At 39.3% G+C, this 25999-nt stretch overlaps 4 protein-coding genes across 4 annotated transcripts; 1 reads left to right on the top strand and 3 right to left on the bottom strand.

Moving 5' to 3' along the window:
- Positions 1-211: 211 nt before the first annotated feature.
- On the bottom strand, positions 212-5329 carry LOC100816805 (ABSCISIC ACID-INSENSITIVE 5-like protein 2). Its single transcript, XM_003524557.5, has 3 exons — positions 3472-5329; positions 3302-3373; positions 212-536 (listed from the first exon to the last, which is right to left on the bottom strand). Exons 1-3 carry the CDS (start codon positions 4291-4293, stop codon positions 450-452), a joined length of 981 nt encoding a protein of 326 aa, XP_003524605.1. The 5' UTR covers positions 4294-5329; the 3' UTR covers positions 212-449.
- Positions 5330-10590: 5261 nt separating this feature from the next.
- On the top strand, positions 10591-12817 carry LOC121174837 (uncharacterized). The gene is made up of 3 exons (XM_041015262.1): positions 10591-10926; positions 12204-12268; positions 12793-12817. The coding sequence occupies exons 1-3, from the start codon at positions 10591-10593 to the stop codon at positions 12815-12817; spliced, it is 426 nt and encodes a 141-aa protein (XP_040871196.1).
- Positions 12818-20347: 7530 nt separating this feature from the next.
- On the bottom strand, positions 20348-20809 carry LOC102663647 (uncharacterized). The gene has a single exon (XM_006580655.1). The coding sequence runs from the start codon at positions 20807-20809 to the stop codon at positions 20348-20350; it is 462 nt and encodes a 153-aa protein (XP_006580718.1).
- A 2296-nt stretch (positions 20810-23105) lies between these two features.
- LOC100798886 (uncharacterized) lies at positions 23106-23813 on the bottom strand. Its single transcript, XM_006580656.1, has one exon. It carries the CDS (start codon positions 23811-23813, stop codon positions 23106-23108), a length of 708 nt encoding a protein of 235 aa, XP_006580719.1.
- Between the last annotated feature and the right edge of the window lie 2186 nt (positions 23814-25999).

The raw sequence follows: 25999 nt of genomic DNA, 5'->3' as shown, positions 1-25999 counted from the left end.
AATATTTACCAGTGTCGTCAGTAACAAATCTATGTCTTAAAATGTTACACTGAAAAACTGTTATGCTTAATTCACGAAGAATACATTTTTTTTTTCTAACACAATCGCTATTATTCGCTAATATTGATTGGAAATCATGAAATCATAGATGAGACTTGTTTAATAAAAAATGGGACATATAATTTCATAATTCCCACAAATGGATCCGAAATTAGAGTAAGTATATTTATAGAGCAGCTTAAATTGTAAGCAAAACTTATCAAAATATACATAAGAGGTAAACATTAGTAGAATAGAGCAAGCTGGGGAGAACTGATAGCATCACAAACAACTACCCTGAGAACAATAGCCTCACAACTGTATCCAAACTTGAAAAGAGCAAAATGCACATGAGAACTATGTGATGTGATAGCATGAACAAGAATTAGGAACTTATTGCAATTAAGATATCAAAAGATGGCTGAACTAGTTCTGCGAAGCTGATGCTTAGGCTTAGGCTCAGGTGGTGGAACTGATGGCAATGCCCTCTCCATCTCCTGTGACAAGGAAAAACGTTAGTCAATAAAATCCTGTTTGATTACACCGCTCTATCAAGTAGAAGAAAATAAAAAGGTAAAATGAACTAAACTTTTATCTTAAGTTAAAATCAACCTGTACATAACTTTTATAGAAATTCTCTCATCTAACTTCTCAAAAAGCTGAGATACATAATAAGTTGATTCTAACTTGCAAAAAAAGTTTTGATTCTTTTTGTTTTTATTTTCATTTCAGATAAGTGCTTACTTGAGAATTTATCCAAACATAGCCTAAGTTGTCATGACATAAATAAGAAATACTCCAAAAGTTTAAACTATTAGGGAAAGGCAAGTGAATTGTTTTATTATATCTCTTAACTATCTAAAAAATTCCACAAGTAGAATAAAAACAACAGTGTAGTACACGGCAAACTCAAAGGACCAGTCCACTACACACCATATTGTTGGTTCAAAGATGATTTTTTATTGGTAAAGTCATGTCATAGAGAGCTATGTGCTGCTTCAAATTCTAAGATCCTAAATACGGTTCTAGATTATAACTGGTTATAAATATTTATCCTGAACTACTTTCAATTTTAAATCAGGTAATCCTCTTAGACTCTTTGTAGATGTAAGCGTAACCACAATAATCTAGAATGGTTAAGTTTTCAGAGAGGAAAAAAAAAATGTTAGCAACTCCATCCTCCAGGACTGAGATTGAAACTATTCCCCTGAGCTTTACATTTTTGGGACCTCCACTCTTCATTGAAGTTGCATTAGAAGAAACTGGATAGCTGTTAAGGTTCCTTGAAGTTTTGTGAAGTTGTGAAGAATAAATAGAACCCAATAGCTTGGGATAATTACAAAAACAAACAAAAAGAGCAAAAGGGTTTAGGCCAAAATAGAGACCTAAAAGTTTTGATGGATGGATCATTAACCATGCATAAAATTAAATTGATGGATTGGATCCATTCATTTATTATTATTCTATTTTTTGTAATGGAAGGATTGGATGTATTTACTTGTGGATAGATTGGATGGATGGTGGATAAATGGATTCATTTGCCACCCCTAGTTTTAGGTCTCTCACATAGGCTAAAACTATGGGAAATCATATGAAGGTTTCTCTCACATTCAATTTATTGTGATGAACACTATATTAGATGATTATAAATGGGATAATGAGATAGGTTGGGGACATAGTTCTGACAACTAAATGCTGCAAATCATTATAGAACAGTATCACTGAATAACACTGTTTAATTTTTTTAGCATTCTCATGTCTTCTTTTTCACTGTGGTGTTGATTTTCATCAAATTGACTTCGAATATATCAGTAAGCAAAACTGCAAATAAAATGGTTAGACCACTGGACAAATCTTCTAGAAGCCACAACATATCAAAGTAAAACTAGATTTGGCTGTCTTAGCCAATGTGCATTATCAACTTCGACATTTGAAGTCATCAATCTGCTTTTTTTTTTTTTCTTTTTTCATGTAAGCAAAGGAAGATAGAATTCCCAGTCCCAGGTTTTCAAAAAAATTAAATACTTGGAGCTAGTATTTATCACCAGAGTTAGAAAGAATGAAAGATATTATGAGGTTTTAAATGTGAAATTACTAGCAATCTAGGGTTAAAATCTTTTCAGATGGACTCATTACTCCCAGTTCAAAGTTCTTTTCAGAGTACAGTACATTGGTAGAGAAGCTCGCTGAACTACCTTATGATCTTTCATAGCACTTTTTTGTTTACCAGATATAACCTCAAAAGCCTAGAGCATTCCACATTTTAAAGATTTTAAAGTCTGCTACCAGTAAGATATCAAAATCAAATAACTCTGTCTAAATAACACAGGAAACATGAAAATTTTGTAATATCAACGCAATGTTTGATTGGAACTAAGTATTTAGCAAAGGTACTCTAATAAATGGTTCAAACTACACTGTTTGCAATTAATACGCCCTTGAAACAAGCACTTCACAAATGAAGTACACATATAAACACTAAATATTTTTATTTCACCTTTCCACAATGACTTCCCTAGCCACGATTACAAAAGACAGAGAACAAAGTAAAAAATGAAATATTCACATGGCCAATCAGTGAAGTTTTCTGCAACTTATAAATTGCCAACTTCTAATAGGATGCATTATGGTTGTAAGGGAAGAGGAAATTTCGCTTAACCCTGACAAAATCTTCTATTTTATTTTTGGTTAATATTCGACACTTCAATGCAAAAACACACATTTATACGAAAACTGTAGATCCAAATGCAATTAAAATACTAAAGAATCATAATAGCAATAAAGACCAGCCTATCTTAGAAGTCCAACTAGTTTAAACTTTAAACATTCTTATTATTTGTTGAGCCTAATCCCAATATTATTTTTCCATTTAAATAAAAGAATAATTCATCAGTTACCTTCTTTTTTAACACCAATTATGATTAATAACTAGAGACCTTATGGGATGGTTCACTACAGACATGTCGATTTGTTTACAATTTATTCCATCAACTGCGGGATATAATATACTACATAGTTCATACCTACAAACTCACTTTTCAGTGTCATAAATTACATGCCTAATCCAAGATATCACAACCAATAGTACACTAGAGACAAGCTTTGGCCAGATGAAATCTTTTCTAGCAACAAGCATTTCAGCCATACACTTTCCTGCCAAGATGGCAGGCCGCAAGCCATGAAGAGATGTGACTAACAAATATTTCATCAAACAAGAAAAAAATAAAAATGCAAAAGCAAAGGCATAGAATTAGAAACATACATTCAGTCTTCTAAGCCTTTCATTCTCCTCTTCTAATCGTGAAACTTTAATCTCCAGTTCTTGTGTGTATGCCTGTCCATTGACATAGATAAGACCTTGTATCAAATTAAAAAAAAACAAATAGATTTCAAAGAAATAACACCACACACTCACACACAAATGTATATAACCTGTCTTCTTGCCCGTGACCGAGCAGCAGATTCCCTATTTTTAATCATCCTCTTCTGCCTCCTCTCCACAGTTTTCTCCACCACAATACCAGAGACACCCCTTTTTCGACCCAGAGTTTGTGTATCAGACAACGCACCCTTTAAAGAAGCCGGTGTCTCAGAGTATGCTGCATCCAAAACCAGATTCACTCCAACCTGGAAAGGCTGCTGAATGGCATGGCCTGCCACATAACCCCCCATCACATTCGGCTGCTGCACCGAAGAAGGGAGCTGCTGGTATTGCAACCAATGACCATGTTGTGAGGAAGCCCCATTTGAATCAACCCCTGACATGGCCCTGTCCTTGGTGGTAGGCAAAGCTTCAGCAATCACTCCAGCCTTCACCAAGAAGTCCTCCAGAGTCATCTCACCCAGTGTAGCTTGCCTTTCCTGGATTTTCTTATCCCTATTAGTGACCTTCTTCAGTTGCATATCTCTCCAAACCTCATGAACAGTTTTCCTGCTAAGATCCCTAGACAAAGTTAGGCTCACATGAGGATTCAGAGAGGAGCCGAAAGCAGCAGCCTCACCATGCTGCATGTTAGCATCACCACCACCAACACCAAAGTCCAAGCCAGAGGCCTCACCACCACTAGCTTCAGCACTCCACACACTCTTCAGCAACTCATCAAGATTCATGCTGCCAAGTGGCTTCCCCAAATTCCCAAGCTGGTTATGCACCTCATCAAGGGTCAGATTATACAAGGGCCCTTGCCTAACAAAAGGGGTAGTGGTAGTAGTAGTAGTCTTTGGCTCTTGCACTGCCCCACCTTGAGATCCCATTCTTCTCAACCTCAACAAGACAAACTTACAATTTTATATCATACATCTCCAAAGCTCCTCAGAAAGCACCTCAAATTCATTTTAGTACCCCCCCTCCAAATATGAAAGCACAAAAAGAAAACAAAGATAAAAATGAAAAAGGGACAGAATACACCCTAATACACCCTGAAACCAATTCTAATTCCTTATTACAAACACAAACCAGTTTCTTTGAGCTTTTGGAGATTTGATAACAGGCACTCACAAAGACAAAGCAAGTAAATTTGACGTGGGGTTTGGAAATGGTGGGTGAAAATTGGTCCCAAAAGAAAATAAAAAAGATAAGCCAGATCAGATTTCAAGGAATCAATGTTATACAGAATAGATGCTCCACACACCAACATAGGATGGCAGAGGCACTTGAGAGCAAAGCAAAAGATAAAAGCCATCAACTAATCATCATGAATGTCATTTCCATCATTATCACCACTGTGCATTAGAGAAATAAAAACCCAAACTTAATCCTACAGAAACCTCAGCACAAACAAAACCACTTCTGGTCATGAAAACAGAACAGCTGAACATTCCCTGCTGAGACAACATTGCTCATTACACTATCAAGCAAAAAGGGTGATTGAGTTTTCTCCTTTTCCACTTCAAATAAAATATAAAATAAAAAATTCATTAGCGAATAAAGAAATTTTGGAAACGGTTGAAAGAGTAGACAGTTCTAGTTCGGATTAATGAGCTTAGAACAAAACCAAAATCTTAGGAGGGTCACTCCACTTTCAGTAGTATTTTTACTTGCAGAAGTACCAAATTTGAACGTTCAAACGTCTAAACAAAATGGGCATTTCAAATTTTTCTTTGAAAGTGGAGACATCAGTGCACACCAAGCAAGGTGGAATAAATATTAAAAAAACTATCATTATTATCGTTATTATTATTATATGGAAGAGGCACTACCTTTTCTCTCTCACTAGTTTTTTTTTTTTTTACTTAATAGAAAATATTAAAATTAAAATGATAAAGATGGATGTGTTTAAGTGATGACTCAGCTGATAAAGGCAAGTTTCTCGAAACTTTTTAACTACAAAGAAGAAACAACATTAGTGTTATTAATTAATTTTTTTATACATTATCTAATGAGGGTAGCTCATATGATCATAATACATGATAATTTAGTAGGGGAAGACGTACAGGAATAGATCCAGGAATCTATTAAGGAGGAAGTTGATTTTTTAAATTTTTTTTAAAGTTTAACTTTTAATAAATAATATTTTTAAAATATTTATTATTTTTATAGAAATTCACTTTTATCTTAAATGATAATAATTTTAATTGTTATCATAATAACAACAAACACAAGTTTTATATAATTTTAGTATAAGTTTAATCATTGTCATAATAACAACAACCACAACTATTTTTACACTATCTAACTTTAACCATCATTTTTTATATCATATAAAATCAGCTTTCACACAATTTTACACTTAATAACTTAAAAATACATAAGAAATACTAAGGGGAGCAAGGGTGATTACTTGCCCCCTTGTAACATCCTGGAAATTTCTACCCGGAATTTTGAAAACGATGCATTTTGAATAATTATATATAAGTATTATTCAGTGTATATGTATATATACTCCTGGTAGAAGTAGGTATATTGGGGGGAAAGATACGCGGGTTAGGCTAATTAACGAAGAGAAATCCATAACTGGATAGTTATAGATTAATTCTCAATTAATTAGTCTAAAAATTATCGTTTTGTGTGCAACTTAAAATTTAACAAAACCAACCTCTGAACCACGCTCGGGGTTTCATTCCGAGCGTTTTGATATATATATTACTTACTTTCGAAAACGGGCCCCGACGGGTGCAGAGAAACGCGAGGGAGTGGAACCAGAGAAATGGCACACAAACTGAGGCAGGAATTTAGCATTTCAAAAGGTCAGATTTTTCTCTTCTTGTGGCTGAGTATGAGTCACATCAAGAGAAAAAGTGGGCCCCTTTTTGCTCCACTCAAAAGGAGACATGTGGCATTTTTTTTTAAAAAAAAAAGAGAGAGGAAGCCTTTTAAAACAAAAAGCCACGTTCTCTCTCTCTTCACTCACTCAGCCAAAAAGTTCAGAAGCTTCTCCCTCACTCTCACGTTGCTTTTTCTCCCTTTCTCCTCCACCATTGAAGCCTCCATCAAAGCTCCAAACTTTACCCACCATTTCTACTCCAAATCGCAAAAGGAAGCCATTTTCGGAGTCGTGAAGCGCACCTCAACGTTGTGGGACTTCAAATTTCAGGTTTGGGTAGACTTCTTTCTCACATGATTTCGTGGGTATTGGGTGTTTGGGAGATATGATGGGTAGTTTTACTAGGTTTATGCCTTGTGGTAGTTATTTGTGAAGAAATTTGTTGAAAGCATGTTAAACTTGTCATGTTTAATGTGAGCCAAATTTACCCATTATGTTTTAGGGTTTTATGATGATGCTTTGTGATGTTTGTGTGCTGAAATTGCTGATAGAAAACTGATAGAGATGAAGGGTAGAGTTAACCTAGGGTTAAAAAGTGAGAATGTAGTGATATGAGTGGAAAAGTGTGATGCTTTGAGGGTTTGAAAAGCTAAATCTGGATTTAGTGGTAATTGGAGGTTAAAGTGAGTTAATCCTAGTTTAAAATGTCATTTAGGACTTGTGGGAAAGCTTGGGCTGAGCAAAGGAGAACAATGAGTGACTAAGGTGAAAGCAAGAGCCATTTCTACATATGTGCGATTTGTGGATGTGGAGAGTTGATTTGCACCATTGCCCGATCGCCACCTAGTACCACATATAACAGGTACCCCATAATCCTACAAGCTTGAAGTGAGAAAGTGTGGAAGAGTTAGTCTTTCTACTTTTATTCGTTGACCACAGAGTGGTACCTGGAGATATGTCGCGGGGGTCAGGAGACCTTGGGGACGTCAGGTGGGGTGCTATTGCCCAAAACCAAGCTTGACCAATCCCGACCCAACCCGGGCATAGTCAATCAGTGAGAACCTATGACGCACCTAAACAGGCGAGCTCCTGGTAGTCAACCGATAAAAGAACAAAGACCACAAAGCAAGGAGGCTTGTGTGGTGGCTAGCCAGCTATGGATCTTGAGTGATATCTGGAATATGGCCTCTGGTAATCGATTACCAAGGATGTGTAATCGATTACAAGGCTTAAAAATGAAGACAGGAAGTTAAGATGGTCTCTGGTAATCGATTACCAAGGGTGTGTAATCGATTACCAGGCCTAAAAATGGGGACAGGAAATTGAGATGGCCTCTAGTAATCGATTACCAAGGGGTGTAATCGATTAGAAGGCTTAGAAAGGGAGACAGTATGTTGAGGAGGCCTCTGGTAATCGATTACCAATACTGTGTAATCGATTACACAGAGTAACAGGCCACTGGTAATCAATTACCAGTTATGTGTAATCGATTACACAGTGCATATTGCAGGTTTCCATGTTCTGAAGCTGTGTAACTCGAGTTTGGCCTCTGGTAATCGATTACCAATGTTGTGTAATCGATTACCAGAGAAGAAAAGCCTTGAGGCATACCTTTTAACTACAAGTAGTGGTTATGGGACGCATTGTGTTGTTACCGTAGTTAGATTTCTCGTGAAAGAGTCTACCCCCTTTGTTTTATTTCTTGTAGATCGCGATGGCAGCGCAATTAATCCATGACCGAGTGGAGATGGAGTGCCTAGAGGGAGTTTGGGAGACCCTCGAAGGCAATGCGAGGTGTCGATTCCGGGGCACGATTCGACTCACGGCTACTTCATTGGTACATCCAGAGGAACCCGCACGCACGCTTCAGCGAACTGTGGAGTGGATATTACCTACACCTACTCCATATCGACTAGTAGAGCCCGTCAAGTGATAGAGGTGTCGTCATCTGAAGAAGACCCTGAGGAGGACCCAGAGGAGTTACCTCCTGAGCCTGCTGTGGATGCTCTTGACTTTCCAGAGGGTGATGAGGACCCACTTCCTGATGTGGATTCTCCAGAGGACGTCATGTCAGCATCTGAGGCAGACTCTACGGAGGAGAGCGGCGCTGGAGGGATAGCGACTAGTGGAGACTCTTCATCATAGTAGATGGATCCTTAGACTAGGTTTACATACTTTTTGGGGGTGGGTGTATCTAGTACAGACTGTTAGGTTTACTCTTTTGGTTTTTGGATGGGTAGACTTATTGTATTGGAATTTGATGATTGTATATATGTGGCTGAAGCCACCACAGTGGATACCTTTGCTTTGGATGTCACTATGTATTTTGCAAAACTCCCATATTTTGGACAACTTTAGATGATGAATGTAATTATGTTTAATCTTGTTATTTGAAAAGAAAGTGTTAACAAACTTTATTTGAAAGAGAGTTCATCGATCGCATTTTATTTTATTATTTTACACGTGACGACTTAAAATGATGGCTGGTATACTTTTCTTTTTGAAAGAGCAAAATATTTTAGAGGTTATGCGTGATCAGAAAGAAATGACTCCGAATAGAGTTGTGAACTGGCCATTCAGGACTCTATAGTGATAATTTTCCTTCTGAACTTAATTACTGTGAAAAAGGGAAAGAAACGAAAAAGAAAAAGAAAAAAAAAATTCCAATGGTTTTTGCTATTTAACTTATTACTATTAAACCAGTCATTATTTAGGGACACCACAATTGGTGGTATCAGAGCAAAAATTGGATTCTAGTGAACCTGTTCATGGTCTTACTGTGTGAATGCTGTGTATCTCTGAAACTTGGGAGTAGGTTTCGGGGAGTGACGTTAAGTCACACATTGTATGTATTTCTACTTTCTTGTCTTAAGCAGGAATGTGTAATTAATTCAGTAGAATTGCTGTGTGTATATGTATGTATAGAGAGAAGGATATTGTTGTAACTGTCATAGCCTGTGTGGTATACTCTCTCATTAGAATTTCATAGATACTAATGGCTTCCCTACAGGTTAGGTATGGCAGGATGTGGTAGGGATCATAACCGTGATGTCCTCGACCGCATCACAGCTGTGCTGGAAACTTTAGTGCAGGAACGTGATGTGGAGCCGGCGGAGTATCGGGGACTCATGGCTTTCCGTAAAAACCACCCGCCAAAGTTCAGTGGGGACTATGATCCAGAAGGTGCTAGGTTGTGGTTAGCTGAGATTGAGAAGATTTTCGAGGCGATGGGTTGCCTCGAGGAGCATAAGGTCCCTTATGCGACATTCATGCTCCAAGGAGAAGCTGAGAATTGGTGGAAGTTCGTGAAGCCTACATTTGCTGCACCTGGAGGCGTGATTCCTTGGAATGCCTTCAAGGACAAATTCCTGGAAAATTATTTTCCACGAGATCTCAGGAAGCGAAAGGTGAGGGAATTTCTGGATTTGAAGCAGGGAAACATGTCCGTTGGGGAATACACGACCAAATTTAATGAACTTCTACAATAGTGGCCTCAATACCAAGATGCTCAGAACGAAGAAGATTTATGTGCTCAGTTTGAGAATGGGCTTCGATTGGAGATTCAACAGGCAGTTAGCTACATGCAGATCACGGATTTTAATCAACTGGTGACCAAGTGCAGGATATTTGAGGACAAGATGAAGGAGAGGCAAGCTAGAGGCTTTGGAGGACCACAAAGAAGCAATCCTTTTAGAGGAAACAGTAATAAGAGGATGAAGCCATATTCTAGCAACAAGGGGAAACAACCTATGGCTACGTCCGCCATGAGCCAGTCAAGGGGGACTGGGTACAGTGCTTTCAGTGTGGAGGACCGCATCTTAGGAGGAATTGCCCACAGCTCTAGCAGACACAGGAGAATCGTTGTTATGTTTGTGGCAAGGTAGGGCATTATGCTCGAGAATGTAGGGTGACTGGAAGACCGACGGTAACTGCCAATTCCAACACCGTCAATCGTGGACCCACTAATTCCACAAGGAGCGGTAATGTTAGCAACAACAACAACACTAGTGGTGGAAGATCAAAGGTACCCTCCCGGGTATTTGCTATGAGTGGATCAGAAGCTGCTGCCTCCGACGATTTGATATAGGGTAAGTGTTTGATTGCTGATAAGCTACTAGATGTACTCTATGATTCGGGTGCCACGCATTCGTTCATATCTCATGCATGTGTGGAGAGGTTGGGGTTATGTGCGACGGAGTTACCATATGATATGGTGGTGTCTACTCCGACTAACGAGCCTGTAACCACCTCTCGGGTGTGTTTGAAGTGTCCTATAATTGTTGAGGGTCGATCTTTTATGACGGATTTGATTTGCCTACCTTTAGCTCATCTGGATGTGATCTTGGGGATGGATTGGTTATCTACTAACCATGTCTTTCTAGACTGCAAAGAGAAGATGCTAGTATTTGGTGGAAATGTAGTTCCAAATGAACCATTGAAAGAGAATACGGCCAACGATGGAGTAGGGGATGTTCGAACTTACATGGTGTTGTTCTCCATGAATGTGGAGGAGGTCGCTGAAGTTAGTAGTATACCGGTGGTGTCAGAATTTCCAGAAGTTTTTCCTGATGACATTTGTGAATTACCACCAGAAAGAGAAGTAGAATTCATTATTGACTTGGTGCCTGGGGCGAATCCAGTGTCGATCGCGCCCTATAGGATGTCTCTAGTAGAACTAGCAGAGGTGAAGGCACAAGTGCAGGATCTGTTAAGCAAACAATTTGTTCGCCCAAGCGCATCACCGTGGGGAGCCCCAGTCTTATTGGTTAAAAAGAAGGATGGAAGTATAAGGATGTGCGTAGACTACTGGCAGCTAAACAAGGCCACTATCAAGAACAAATATCCTCTACCAAGGATAGATGATTTGATTGATCAATTGAGGGGAGCGACGGTATTTTTGAAGATAGATTTGCGATCAGGGTATCATCAAATCCGAGTTAAGAAGGAAGATATCCCAAAGACTGCGTTTTGGACTCGATATGGGCATTATGAGTATTTAGTCATGCCATTTGGAGTGACTAATGCTCCGGCTATCTTCATGGACTATATGAACCGTATATTCCATGATTACTTAGATTAGTTCGTGGTTGTGTTCATTGATGATATCCTAGTGTATTCAAGGAATACGGAGGAGCATGAGAAGCACTTGAGAATTGTCTTGCATATCCTAAGGGATAGGAAATTGTTCGCCAAATTATTGAAATGTGAATTTTGGTTGGAGAAAGTGCAGTTCTTGGGGCACGTGATTTCTAAAAACGGGGTTGCGGTGGATCCGATTAAAGTGGAGTCGGTTATGGAGTGGCAACAACCGACAACTCCAACATAAGTTCGAAGTTTCTTGGGGTTGGCTGGCTATTATAGAAAATTCATTGAGGGATTTTCTAAATTGGCACTACCCCTAACTAAATTGACTCGCAAGAATGAGAAGTTTGTTTGGAATGAGAAATGTGATCAAAGCTTCCAAGAGTTGAAGAGGCGGTTGACAACAGCTCCAGTGTTAATTTTGCCCGACCCTAAGAGACCATTTGAAGTGTATTGCGATGCAAGTGGGCAAGGCTTGGGGTGTGTGTTAATGCAAGAGGGAAGAGTAGTGGCTTATGCTTCACGCCAATTGCGTCCTCATGAAGTTAACTATCCGACCCATGATTTGGAACTAGCAGCTGTGGTCTTTGCCTTAAAGATTTGGAGGCACTATTTATACGGTACTCGTTTTGAAGTTTTCAGTGATCACAAGAGCCTCAAATACTTGTTCGATCTGAAGAAACTCAATATGAGGCAACGAAGATGGATGGAGTTCCTCAAGGATTATGATTTTGGTCTTTCCTACCATCCAGGAAAGGCTAATGTAGTAGCCGACGCGCTAAGCCGGAAGTCCTTACATGTTGCGACTATGATGAGTTTGGAGCAGAGATTGATAGAGGAATTCCGAGATCTGAATGCTTATTTGTGGGAGCGCTGCAGATCACCAATGAATTCGTAGATCACATACGTGAGGCTCAAGAGGATGACCCGTTGACCACAGAGTGGTACCTGGAGATATGTCGCGGGGGCAGGAGACCTTGGGGACGTCAGGTGGGGTGCTATTGCCCAAAACCAAGCTTGACCAATCCTGACCCAACCCGGGCATAGTCAGTCAGTGAGAACCTATGACGTACCTAAACATGCGAGCTCCTGGCAGTCAACCGATAAAAGAACAAAGACCACAAAGCAAGGAGGCTTGTGTGGTGGCTAGCCAGCTATGGATCTTGAGTGATATCTGGAATATGGCCTCTGGTAATCGATTACCAAGGATGTGTAATCGATTACAAGGCTTAAAAATGAAGACAGGAAGTTAAGATGGTCTCTGGTAATCGATTACCAGGCCTAAAAATGGGGATAGGAAGTTGAGATGGCCTCTGGTAATCGATTACCAAGGGGTGTAATCGATTACAAGGCTTAGAAAGGGAGACAGTATGTTGAGGAGACCTCTGGTAATCGATTACACAGAGTAACAGGCCACTGGTAATCGATTACCAGTTATGTGTAATCCATTACACAGTGCATATTGCAGGTTTCCATGTTCTGAAGCTGTGTAACTCGAGTTTGGCCTCTGGTAATCGATTACCAATGCTGTGTAATCGATTACCAGAGAAGAAAAGCCTTGAGGCATACCTTTTAACTACATGTAGTGGTTATGGGACGCATTGTGTTGTTACCGTAGTTAGATTTCTCGTGAAAGAGTCTACCCCCTTTGTTTTATTTCTTGTAGATCGTGATGGCAGCGCAATTAATCCATGACCGAGTGGAGATGGAGTGCCTAGAGGGAGTTTGGGAGACCCTCGAAGGCAATGCGAGGTGTCGATTCCGGGGCACGATTCGACTCACGGCTACTTCATTGGTACATCCAGAGGAACCCGCACGCACGCTTCAACGAACTGTGGAGTGGATATTACCTACACCTACTCCATATCGACTAGTAGAGCCCGTCAAGTGATAGAGGTGTCGTCATCTGAAGAAGACCCTGAGGAGGACCCAGAGGAGTTACCTCCTGAGCCTGCTGTGGATGCTCTTGACTTTCCAGAGGGTGATGAGGACCCACTTCCTGATGTGGATTCTCCAGAGGACGTCATGTCAGCATCTGAGGCAGACTCTACGGAGGAGAGCGGCCCTGGAGGGATAGCGACTAGTGGAGACTCTTCATCATAGTAGACGGCTCCTTAGACTAGGTTTACATACTTTTTGGGGGTGGGTGTATCTAGTACAGACTATTAGGTTTACTCTTTTGGTTTTTGGATGGGTAGACCTATTGTATTGGAATTTGATGATTGTATATATGTGGCTGAAGCCACCACAGTGGATACCTTTGCTCTGGATGTCACTATGTATTTTGCAAAACTCCCATATTTTGGACAGCTTTAGATGATGAATGTAATTATGTTTAATCTTGTTATTTGAAAAGAAAGTGTTAACAAACTTTATTTGAAAGAGAGTTCATGGACCGCATTTTATTTTATTATTTTACACGTGACGACCTAAAATGATGGCTGGTATACTTTTCTTTTTGAAAGAGCAAAATATTTTAGAGGTTATGCATTATCAGAAAGAAATGACTCCGAATAGAGTTGTGAACTGGTCATTCAGGACTCTATAGTGATAATTTTCCTTCTAAACTTAAGTACTGTGAAAAAGGGAAAGAAACGAAAAAGAAAAAGAAAAAGAAAAAGAAAAAGAAAATTTCCTATGGTTTTTGCTATTTAACTTATTACTATTAAACCAGTCATTATTTAGGGACGCCACACCCCTTCTAGATCTGTCACTAAAGATTTAAATTTGATTCTCATATAATGCATACATTATTTGAGAGAGTTGATAATGGTGAAACCCACTCAATTGAAGTTGGATGCTCTTTAAGGCAAAATGCTCTCCTCCTTTCTCCTGTGCTGGTGACCCCTTTGTTGAGTAGAAAGCTTCTCATTCTCTCCTCTTTTTCAAGACCTAAGCTTGTAGACAATAGGTAAGGAAAACTCTACCTTATGGTCTATTGCTTAATCTGATTGGAAGGGTTGTTTATGCTTCAAAGCATGTTTGATTTTTGTGGGTTGGTGGAATTTGGTGTTGGGTTTCCTTTAGAGTCCTTGCCCCTTGTATGCTTTTGATTTGGGAATTCTTGATGAAATCTTGTATATGTTTAATTGATGGTTGATTTATGTTTTTTTGGACTTGTGTTGAGTATTGGGATGGTTTTGAATCATTTGTGAGTGTTTGGAGAGGTAGAGAGTAATGAAGATACGTTTGGGTTTGCGAGAACCTTGAAATTGCGAGTTATAGAGTTTGTAGACTCATTGGGTGAGACAAGCTTGTCGTGTATTAGTGAATTTTTTAGAGCATTACTCACTAGGTGAGCCTAACCTTGTTGGGCGAGTCGTGTGACCCTATAGGGGATCTATGTAACACCCTAAAATATTACTAATTATAAATCGATGTTTAATTATATTTATCGTGTTATTTGACTATATGGTTGACTTGAATGAGTTGAGGTATGGCCTGAATTAGTCATGTGTGAATCGATGTTTAATTGTAAATCGATATTTAATTGTATTTATCGTGTTATTTGACTATATGATTGACTTGAATGAGTTGAGGTATAGCCTGAATCAGTCATGTGTGAATTTCTTGATGTGAATGTTGAGTTATGTGGAGTTTTGTTGAGCTAAGTTGAAATTATGAGATTTCAAATTTACGATCTTGGATTCGTTAACCGTTGGATCGTCTTCAAATTTTTTCTGGAGGTTCCTAAGACTCTCCATGTTCCGATCGTTGGGATTTGCATCATAACATATTGAGTATGAGAAATGAGTTTTTTACCGAAGCAGTAAAATTTGAGCTGGATCAGCTCGCCCAGGCGAGTCAAATTCGCCTGGGCGAGTGTTGCAGACTACAAATACGTCAAACAGTGTAAAAAAGCCATTTTCTTTCTCCTTCTCTTCCCCTAAACCCTCCCCCAACACCCCCAAGCTCCTCCTCCACCATCACTAACCACCGGTGATCGCCACGAGCCGCCTTTGCTTGCCGTCGGATCACCACACGAAGAAGAACAGTTTAATCGGAGTGGAATCTTCAAAACTCAACTCGAGGATTTGGTAGAGAATGAAGCCTCCAATACTTCCTTCATGGTTTCTTTGAGGTAAATGTGATTCTAAGCCTTCTCATTGTTAGTTTGAGCTTATCTTTGCATCTCTTCTGACTTGGGAACCATTATTGGATGTTTTTACACTTCCTTTGAAAAACCCTTGAAAAAGAGACGTTGTAAAATTTTCCTTTTTATAAAATAGACTTTGTTTTTGTAACATTCGTTGAACCTTGGTCACAATAGCTTGATCAGAATTTCAAAATGACCTCTCTTTGATATGAATCTCAACACACCCCTTTAGCCTTTTTTTTTAAATTGAATGAGTATTTGACCCCAAAAGTTAATATTAACCTTGTCTTTAAAATCTATATTGAATTATCTTTGATTTCGTATATAGAGCTCTGCGTTTGGACGAACGGACGTGAACCTAAGAGATCTTAGAACAACACCGCAAGGAACTAAGAGAGAGATATAGATAGGTGAGGGGAGTTTATTGTTGGTTTACAGCTTTTGATACCATAGTTGGGGTCAGGGAACCCAATTATGGGGATGTATGTCTATCCCTGTGCATGCTGATTTTCAAGAAAAACTGTGTTTTTAATTAATGGGATGTGATATATTTGTTATTGATGTGCATGATAGTTTTCAAGAAAAATTGTGTTTTTAACTAATGGGATGTGATAGGTTTGTTACTACTGATTGAAATTGTCAATGTTGTTGTTGTTGTATTGATTGGAATTTTTGGGAAAAGTCTTAAATATAGATGATACTCTGCCCAAAATTTTATATTTGTTCTTCTATTTACTTCTTTATTAAATTTTAAATAGGCATAAGAGTTTGTTTTGAATACTATAGTTTTCCTCTTTAATTTAGAATTTTCCTTAAAAAAAATGAGTCTCGTGGTATTATAGATTGTTGTTGTATGAGGTTTATGTTGCTTGAAGACCTGGGGAATGTGAATCCCAGACATGAATTTATATGTATGTATGTGGAATGTGATTGCTTGTGATGTTGATGATGATGTTGAGATGAGATGATGTTGATGTTGATGATATTATTGTGATGATATATGATGTGTATGTACATGGGGGGTATGGTGACCATGTTGGATATCCCTAGAGGGGGAAATAGTGTTTTAAAGAGTTTCAAGCATTCCTAGAGAGAAAAGGGGATGACTTAGAATCTTTAATTATCCATGGTCAGTGCATTGATGATGCTCATGTTTCATACTTCATATTGCATGGAAATAGTACAAACTTTGTCAGTAAGTACTTGTTAGTCGTCTTATACGACTAACTTTTGTATAGAAAATTTTTACAAAATGTATATATTTTCCCCAATTTATGGTTCTTTTTGTAGGATTGTAAATAAATTTTTCTTTTTTTTTTATTTGTGCTCAATAAAAGCCTTGTGTATGGAATTAATGTCAATTTCTCTTCAATTTCAGGCAAAAAGAAGTTATTTTGAAGAAGTGCTAAAGTTGATGTCTCGCTAAGCGCCCTCAATGCGCTTAGCGAATGTCATCCGCTAAGTGAGGCATCAACGCACTTAGCGGATAGGAGGAATCTGGAAGGAAATCTGTCACGCAGGCACACGCTCAGTGCGTCATTAGCTCGCTCAGCGAGTCTTTTGTCACCTTCCAGGCTTAGCGCGAGTTTGACGCTGAGTGGAAATTCACTTACTCGCGCTAAGCGCGACATCGAGGTCAGTGAGCCCTTTTTAAGCCTGGAATAGAAAAAGAGGTTAGAAATAGAGAGTGTTGAATAGCCGTAAGAGCTTGAAGAGTGAAATACACAGAGGCAAAGAACAGAGCAAAGAAGCCAAGTTTTGATCTTTTAGGAAGATTTGTGAGTTTTTGAGTGATAGTGAGGTTCCTAGAGGTGGAGGAGACATCCCCACTCCTTTGTAAGCAAGCAATTTCTCTTAATTCCTCTTCTTCATTGTAAAAGGAGCTTCCTTGCTATGGAAGGTGTTGGTTTTCCCCTACAGTTACTTTTTCTCCAATTTTGAACAATTATATTCAAGGGAAATGAAACACCAGAAAGTGCACCGGGTCATCAAGTATTTAAAATTAAAATGGAGTGATCCAAGTATCAAACTCAGGGAACTTGCTTATTAGACAGAGTTTTATTCAGAAGTAAGACATTGTTGGAACAACATTGATAAACAATGGTTAAAAACAGAAATAAACTACTTCTATGGTAAAAGCAGTAAATGCAAGTAAGTAAAAGTTGACAGCAATAGGTAAAAAGCATTGGGTATTTCTAACAAACAAGCTGATGCATATGAAGATATTTCTCTAATCAATCATGCTTTTGTGTTCTATGCTGTAGCCTAAAATACTAAACCTTGATCCCTCATAAGTTTAGACTAATTTAACCTAAGCTTCGTCTGCAGATCTTTCTTGTAAGATTAGGCTTAACTTAAAAAGCATTATTGTAACAACATATTCAGAAAACCAAAACCCCAACAATCCATCCCTGGTAATGTGGTTATTCAGTCCTGCTTCTATCAGAAGTATATGATAAAGTAGATGAACAAGGAGCAGAAGTATCTGGTGTTGCTGAAGTAGGGGGAGCCTCAGATCTCTTACCCCTGGCCTTCCTTGGCCCTCTGAATGTCACTGTTGGATCATCTAGATTCCAACAATTCTTTATATATGCCAAGTTAATGGCAGGACTAAGGCTCTCCAAAGATCTGAAATCTAATGTGACTCCTCTAGCTTTACACAAAGCTGTGATTAAGGCTGGAAATCCAACTCTAGAGGAGTCATGCTGGGCAATGATAGAAATCTGGGGGGAGATGAGGTAGCCTAGATTCATGTCCATCTTCATAATAATGCCATAAATCAACTTGGCCCGATCCAGTGTGATGTCAAAAGTGTGGGAGGTAGGGACCAAGTTGGAGTAAGAAACAATACTCCAAGGCTGAGCGAGTGTAGTCATGTTCTTCCTGAGGATCTTCAGAGGCTGACCATCAACATTAAGCTTAAATCCCCTCCCTGGGATGCAGAGCTTAGTAGCCAAATCTTGAGGATCAGGCCTCAAGAGTGCAAATCTAGAGTAGGCAAATAATGTCTCCCCCTCCTCGATGATTACAAGGGTCTTCAAGAAGGTATTCAACGTGTCCTCATCAAACTTCACCAAATGGCCTCTCACCCTCACCTGCTTAGGTGGTTTATCCTCGGGATCATAGAGGTTAGCATAAAACTTTTTCACAATGGTAACACTAATGTTGCCTTCATCAAAACTGGTCAACTCCTCATCCCATTTTCTTCTCTCCAATTCTTCCTTGAACTCATCAAACTCAGTGTGGTAGATTACCATATTTCTTTTCGGGAGTATCTTCCTGGGTACCACAATGTCAATGTACCTTTCCAGGCCTCAGGAGAAGTGAACCTGGATTGGTCATATCGAACCTGGGAAGGTGTGGCAGGTGCCTTTCTCTTCTTTGATGCCATATGAAAATATAAGATCAAACAATAAGATCAGTCAAGGTTATTTTCAACAAAACAAAAAAATAACGCTAAAAATTGAACTGGGCGCTTAGCTCAGAAGGCTGGGCTTAGCGTGCCTTATAAAATTTTACTCATGGGCTAAGCGCAGCAGACTCACGCCTAGCCTGAAGACACAGAAAATATTTTTCTACAGATTAGGCTTAGCGCATCATGCTGGGCTTAGCCTAAATCTACCATTTTCAAAACAGAAGAGGGTATGGGCTTAGCGTAGCATGTTGGGCTTAGCTCAGCCTCACCAGAATGACCCTTAGGCTTAGCACACAGGGCGCGCTTAGCCTAACCAGAAAAACTCAAAAACAGTGAGAGAGTTGAGCTTAGCATAGCAGGGCGCGCTTAGCTCAACCTCCTTAATACACAACAAGGGCTTAGCACAGCAGCTGCGCTTAGCCTTATTCAAAGGACTGACCAATAGAAGCATATTGGCACTTAGCCTGACAGGTCAGGCTTAGCGCTGAGAAAAAATTTAAAAATCCTAATGTCTGGAACATTAGTCCCGCTTAGCGCACAGACGCGCTTAGCGAGTTCATCACTTTCGTTCATCAGCAGGGATGAACACGCTTAGCGCGACATGGTCCGCTTAGCGTGATCATCTGGAAATCCAAAAATTTAACAGCTGCGATGAACAGGCTAAGCGCAACAAGCACGCTTAGCACGTTCATCGTGATTTCCAAATAGAAACACAAGGGTCCTCACCCCTTTTAGCAGCATTGCCCCTAATGGGCTTACAACTCAACCTAAATCCTAAAATAACAAACCCTAAAGCTAGAAACCCTAACCTAAACAGCAATGCAAGCTAACAAAGCAAGAATTCGTTTATCCTAAGGTTCAAAGCATGAAAATGAAAATGAAACTGAAGCACTACTTACTTGGATTGTGATGGAATGCAAGAAGAAGCAAGGAAGATGCAGAAAGTACTTGAGGCACAATAGCAAAATGCACACACGCAGAAGGTAGGCACAACAAAAGAAGCAAAAGGTTTGTGTAAAGGTACTGCCTATGGAAGTTCTAATTCATTTTAGCATTTTTGTTTGGCGTGCTTAGCGCATAGCTGCGCTTAGCGTGCCAACGTGACGTTTGAGTTTAAAGCCCAAGCGCTTAGCCTAACCTCACGCTAAGCCCAACTTGAAGTTTCAAATTCCAGTGAGCATTTGGGGCTTAGCGCAGCAGGTGGCGCTTAGCACTTTCTGCAACACAAAAATTTCTGCAATATTCGCTTAGCCTAAGAGGTGAGGTTTAGCGCACAATCACACTTCAACTTACAAAGAGTAGTTCTGGCTTAGCGCAACAAGCGTGCTAAGCGCACTTCCAAGAATTCAAAAATAGTAAGGGGTTGGCGCTTAGCGCATCTTGCGGCTAAGCCCAACTATGAAAGCTCAATTCCAGAATGGATCTGGGTTGAAAAAGAGAAAAAGGAAAGAAAAGCTGGGTTGCCTCCCAGTAAGCGCTCTTTTAACGTCACTAGCTTGACGCATCATCCTGTTATTCTGTTTTGAAGTGTAGAATAGTGTTCAATCTTTCCATAGCTCCACCATGATATTGCTTCAACCTTAGTCCGTTCACTACCCATGTCCTGTCAGGATCGTTAGAGTGAGGATCACAAAGCTCCACTGCTCCATAGGGTCGGACTTTCTTGATAGTAAATGGTCCCGACCATTTTGATTTAAGCTTTCTAGGAAACAATTTAAGTTTTGAGTTGAACAGTAACACCTGTTGTCCTGGCTGAAAGTCCTTCTTGAGCAGCTTTTTATCATGATACTTTTTGACCCTTTCTTTATACAGCTTTGAAGATTCATAAGTAGTTGATCTCATCCCTTCCAACTCCAAAAGCTGCAGCCTCCTTTGTTCTCTAGATGCGGCTTCATCAAAGTTCAAAAACTTCAAGGCCCAGTATGCTTTATATTCCATCTCCAATGGGAAGTGACAAGACTTGCCATACACCATCTTAAATGGAGATAAGCCTATCAGAGTCTTGAATGTTGTTCTGTACGCCTATAAAGCATCATCTAATTTGATAGACCAGTCCTTTCTAGTAGAAGCTACAGTCTTCTCCAAAATATTTTTCAATTCCCTGTTCGATACTACTGCTTGCCCATTGGTCTGGGGGTGATAAGGTGATGCTACTTTGTGTGTCACATTATATTGCTTCAACACTTTCTGTAGCTGATTATTGCAGAAATGTGTGCCGCCATCGCTAATCAGAATTCTAGGCACCCCGAATCTTGAGAAAATGTTCTTCTTCAGAAACTTTATCACAGTCTTAGCATCATTATTCGGGGTAGCCACTGCTTCAACCCATTTAGAGACATAGTCAATAGCTACTAGTATATATTCATTGCCAAAAGATGAAGGGAAGGGACCTACAAAATCAATGCCCCAACAATCGAATACCTCAACCTCCATAATATTCTGTAGAGGCATTTCATTTCTTCTTGATATACCCCCCATCCTCTAACATTGATCACAGTGTTGCAAAACCTTGGCCGCCGTCTTATCTCCACCATAATGGCCGCCACATGGAGAATTGTGGCAATGCCATAATATGTTCTTGGCCTCTTCTTGTGTCATACATCTTCGTAGGAGATTTTCAGCTCCTATCTTGAACAAGTGCGGATCATCCTAGATATAGAATTGAGCATCATGTAAGAATTTCTTCCTCTGCTGCCACGTTAAGTCCTTTGGGATGATTCCTGCAGCTTTGAAGTTAGCCATATCGGCAAACCAAGGTCTCTCACTCACCAAGAATAATGATTCATCAGGAAATTCATCTCTAACTTCTGCTTATTTCGATGTGACTTCCTCATTCACCAATCTAGACAAATGGTCAGCTACAATGTTTTTCGATCCCTTTTTATCCCGAATCACCAAATCAAATTCTTGCAACAACAAGATCCATCTTATCAATCTGGGTTTGGAATTAGCCTTGTTGAGGAAATATTTAATAGCTGCATGATCGGTGTAGATGATAACTCTTGAGCCTACCAAATAAGATCTGAACTTTTCAAGCGCATAGACAATTGCCAGCATTTATTTTTCTGTGGTAGCATAGTTCACCTGTGCATCATTTAGAACCTTGTTGGCATAGTATATAGCATGAAAATTTTTTCCCTTCCATTGTCCAAGCACTGCAACTACAGCATAGTCACTCACATCACACATCAACTCAAATTCTTGTCCCCAATTTGGTGCTGTAATTACTGGAGTAGACACTAATCTGGTTTTCAGATCATTAAATGCTTCCATGCACTCTTTATTGAATACAAAAGCAACATCTTTATTCAATAGATTGCTAAGTGGTTTGGCGACTTTTGAGAAATCTTTTATGAATCGCCTGTAGAACCCTGCATGTCCTAAGAAACTTCTCACTCCTTTGATATTCATTGGAGGAGGAAGTTTTTCAATTACACCAATCTTTGCCTTGTCCACCTCTATTCCTCTTACTGAAATTTTAAGCCCCAGCACTATTCCTTCTTGAACCATGAAATGACATTTCTCCCAATTAAGAACTAGATTGGACTCTTCACATCTCTGTAATACTCTTTCAAGATTTGATAAGCACCCCTTAAAAAAGATGGCCCAAAAAGATGCACCGATATGCGAATACACCAAAAGGGCAGGTGAAAGCAGTCTTCTCTTGATCTTTGGGGTCTACAACAATCTGATTATAGCCATAATACCCATCCAGAAAACAATAATAGGATTGCCCTGCGAGTCTTTCAAGCATCTGGTCCATGAAAGGAAGTGGATAATGGTCCTTCCGAGTGGCATCATTAAGCTTCTGATAGTCAATGAACATTCTCCACCCGGTGACAGTCCTTGTGGATATTAACTCATCTTTATCATTTTTTATGACTGTCATACCTCCTTTCTTGGGGACAACCTGCACAGGGCTAACCCATGCACTTTTCGAGATGGGGTAAATAAGGCCTGCTTCCAACAACTTAAGCACCTCCTTACGCACCACCTCTTTCATGATTGGGTTCAGTCTTTTTTGAGGTTGTCTCACTGGTTTATAATCAGCTTCCATATTGATTTTGTGCATGCAATAAGATGGACTAATTCCTTTCAAGTCAAATATGTGCCAACCAATTACAGCTTTGTGTGTCTTCAAAATCTGCACCAACTGATCTTCTTCTATTTTCTTCAAAGAGCTACTAATAATCACTGGTTTAGAGTTATTGTCTTCCAAAAATACATACTTCAAATGTGCAAGCAAGGTCTTCAATTCTACTTTTGGTTTTTATATTTGCCCACCGTTCTTCAATTCTTCAAATGCAGTATGTCCCTCAGAATTTTCTCTTGCACCATCCAACTCTTTAATACAAGTTTGCACTTCACATTCCTTCTCTTTAGTAAGACATTCTACATGATTAATCAATGCTTTTTCCAAAGGAGAGTGCAGTGCCATGGCTATAGCAGCTAATTCTATTTCTTGTTCTACCTTGTCCAGATCAAAGCAAGCTTTCATATCACTTGGATGCTTCATTGCTTCAAATAAGTCGAATGAGACTTTCTGATCCTCCACACCCAATTCTAACTTGCCTTTCCCCATATCTACTATATAGTTGGCCATGAAATTTGTAGGGTCCTCCTCTATATCCATAACCACGAAATCTGCAGGAAATACAAGCTGCTTGACTTGAATAAACACATCCTCAATCACTCCATACGGTCTAGTAATGGAGCGATCAGCCAACTGGAGGGTTATACATGTGGGCATTATCTCTATCTCTCCAAGTCGCCAGCACATGGATAGAGGCATTAAATTGATACTAGCTCCCAAGTCTATGAGAGCTTTACCTACAACAACCTCACCAATAGAACACGGTATAGTGACACTTCCGGGATCATTATGCTTCGGGGGAAGGATGCGTTGAATGACTGTACTACAGTTACCTTCCAAAAATATTGTGTCACTGTGGATATACCGGTTCTTCTTTGTCAGCATGTCTTTTAAAAATTTGGCATAGAGTGGCATCTGTTGGAGAGCTTCTCCAAAAGGCAAAGTGATCTCCAACTTCTTGAAGATGTCAAGAAATCTGGCTAAGTGTCGCTCTTTATCCTTCTTGGAAGGTACCAATGGATATGGTACTTCCTTGCCTTCATCTAAAGTAATCTCTCTCTTTTTCTCTCTTGAAACCTCACTCTTGCTCTTCTTTTTCTCCTCATCAACCTTCTCTTTTCCTTTTTCATTTTTCTGATTTTTTTCTTTTTCTACTTCTTCTGTTTCTTTTTCTTTTTGTTTTTCTTTTTCTTGTTCTTCCTTCATCTTTATTCCCTCTTGACTATCTTTTATTGGTGTCTCTCTCTCTTGTTGGTCATCTTCATCTTCCACAACTTCCTCAAGTTCAACAAAGTCAGGAACTGATTCCAGTGCCGGCTCAGCTGCCAGCTATTGTTTATGTTCCTCCACCTTCTTCTCAACTTTTCCTTCATCGGCCTAAATTGCCATTTTGCTCCTTGTCATTACAATTTTACATCCTTCCTTCAGATTCTTCTCAGTATTTGCAGTAAAGTTGCTTGACGACCTATTCGCCAATTGCTTTGTGAGCTGGCCCACTTAGACCTCCAGATTCTTAATGGCGGACTCTGTGATCTTCTGGTTAGACATTGAGGCCTGCATAAATTGAGCTAGAGTCTCTTCCAGCTTCGTTGTTCAATCATAGGGACTATGCCCTTACTGTTGTGGCATGTTAGATGGACCACCCTGGTCTATGTTGAACTGGTTTCCACAGTGATTCCTCCACTGTCCCTCTTTGAATTATATGGCTGGCCATGCTGAAATCCGGAATATCCACCTGCATTGAAATTTTGTCTTGGCTGATTCCCCATATAATTGACTTCATGAGTTGGTTCTTCATTGGGGATACAACAACCAGGATTATGAGCTTCACCACAGATGGCACACCCTGTAACCTGCAAAACAATTGATGGTAAAGATTGCGCAGAATGTATTTGAGTTGGCAACTTACTAAGGCAGTCCGGGTTGAACAACAGCTGAAGAGGAAAATTGTAGCAATAAGTAACTCATCCAACAATTTCAACCAGAACTGGACCAACAGATCCAAGAAGAAGGGAGGCAACTCGTCTAGTCCCCATGGAAAGTTAGTAGTTTCTAGTGCAAAAACCAAGCATAATTCTGCCTCATCATCCAACACTGGTACCAGAAACATAAAATGTTTCAAATGCTTAGGCAGAGGACATATTGCTTCTGAGTGTCCAACTAGGAGGACCATGATCATAAAGGCAGATGGAGAAATCACCAGTGAATCTGAAATCAATGAAGAAGAAGTGGAAGAAGAGCTTGAGGAGGAAGCTATGCAGGGTGATATACTAATGGTGAGAAGGCTCTTAGTGTAGAAGCAAGTTTCATTGTTTCATGATGATGAATCAAGATTGATTCAAGGTGTTTTGATGATAACAAAGATGATGACAAAAAGCCCAAGAGAATGATTTCAAGATTGAGTCAAGAACAATTCAAGAATCAAGAGAAAGTTTCAAGAGAAGTTTCAAGTTTCAAGTTTTCAAGAATCAAGAATCAAGAATAATCAAGATCAAGATTCAAGACTCAAGATTCAAGAATCAAGAAAAGACTCAATCAAGATAAGTACTAAAAAGGCTTTCAAAATATTGAGTAGCACATGAAGTTTTCACAAAAGCTTTTACCAAAGAGTTTTTACTCTTTGGTAATCGATTACCAGTTTATTGTAATCGATCACCAGTGGCAAGTTTTGTTTTCAAAAAGCTTTCAACTGAATTTACAACGTTCCAATTGATTTCAAAATGGTGTAATCGATTACAATGATTTGGTAATCGATTACCAATGTGTTTGAACGTTGAAATTCAAATTCAAATGTGAAGAGTCACATCATTTCACAAAAATGCTTTGTGTCATTGATTACAATGATTTGGTAATCGATTACCAGTGATAAGTTTTGAACAAGAATCAAAAGATATAACTCTTCCAATGGTTTTCAAAAATGGTTTTCTTGTCCAGACATGAAGAGTCTATAAAAGCAAGTCCTTGCATTTTCAAGACAATTCATTACAATCTTTTACATTTTTTTGAATCTCTTTGAACATCTTCTTCCTTTGCCAAAAGCTTTCTAAAGTTTTCTGGTTTTCCAAACCTTG

This window comes from Glycine max, chromosome 5 (assembly GCF_000004515.6).
Source record: "Glycine max cultivar Williams 82 chromosome 5, Glycine_max_v4.0, whole genome shotgun sequence".
NCBI classification, from domain to species: Eukaryota; Viridiplantae; Streptophyta; class Magnoliopsida; order Fabales; family Fabaceae; genus Glycine; species Glycine max.
The sequence above is the reverse complement of the archived record's forward strand: the minus strand, read 5'-3'. Positions and strand labels throughout refer to the sequence as shown.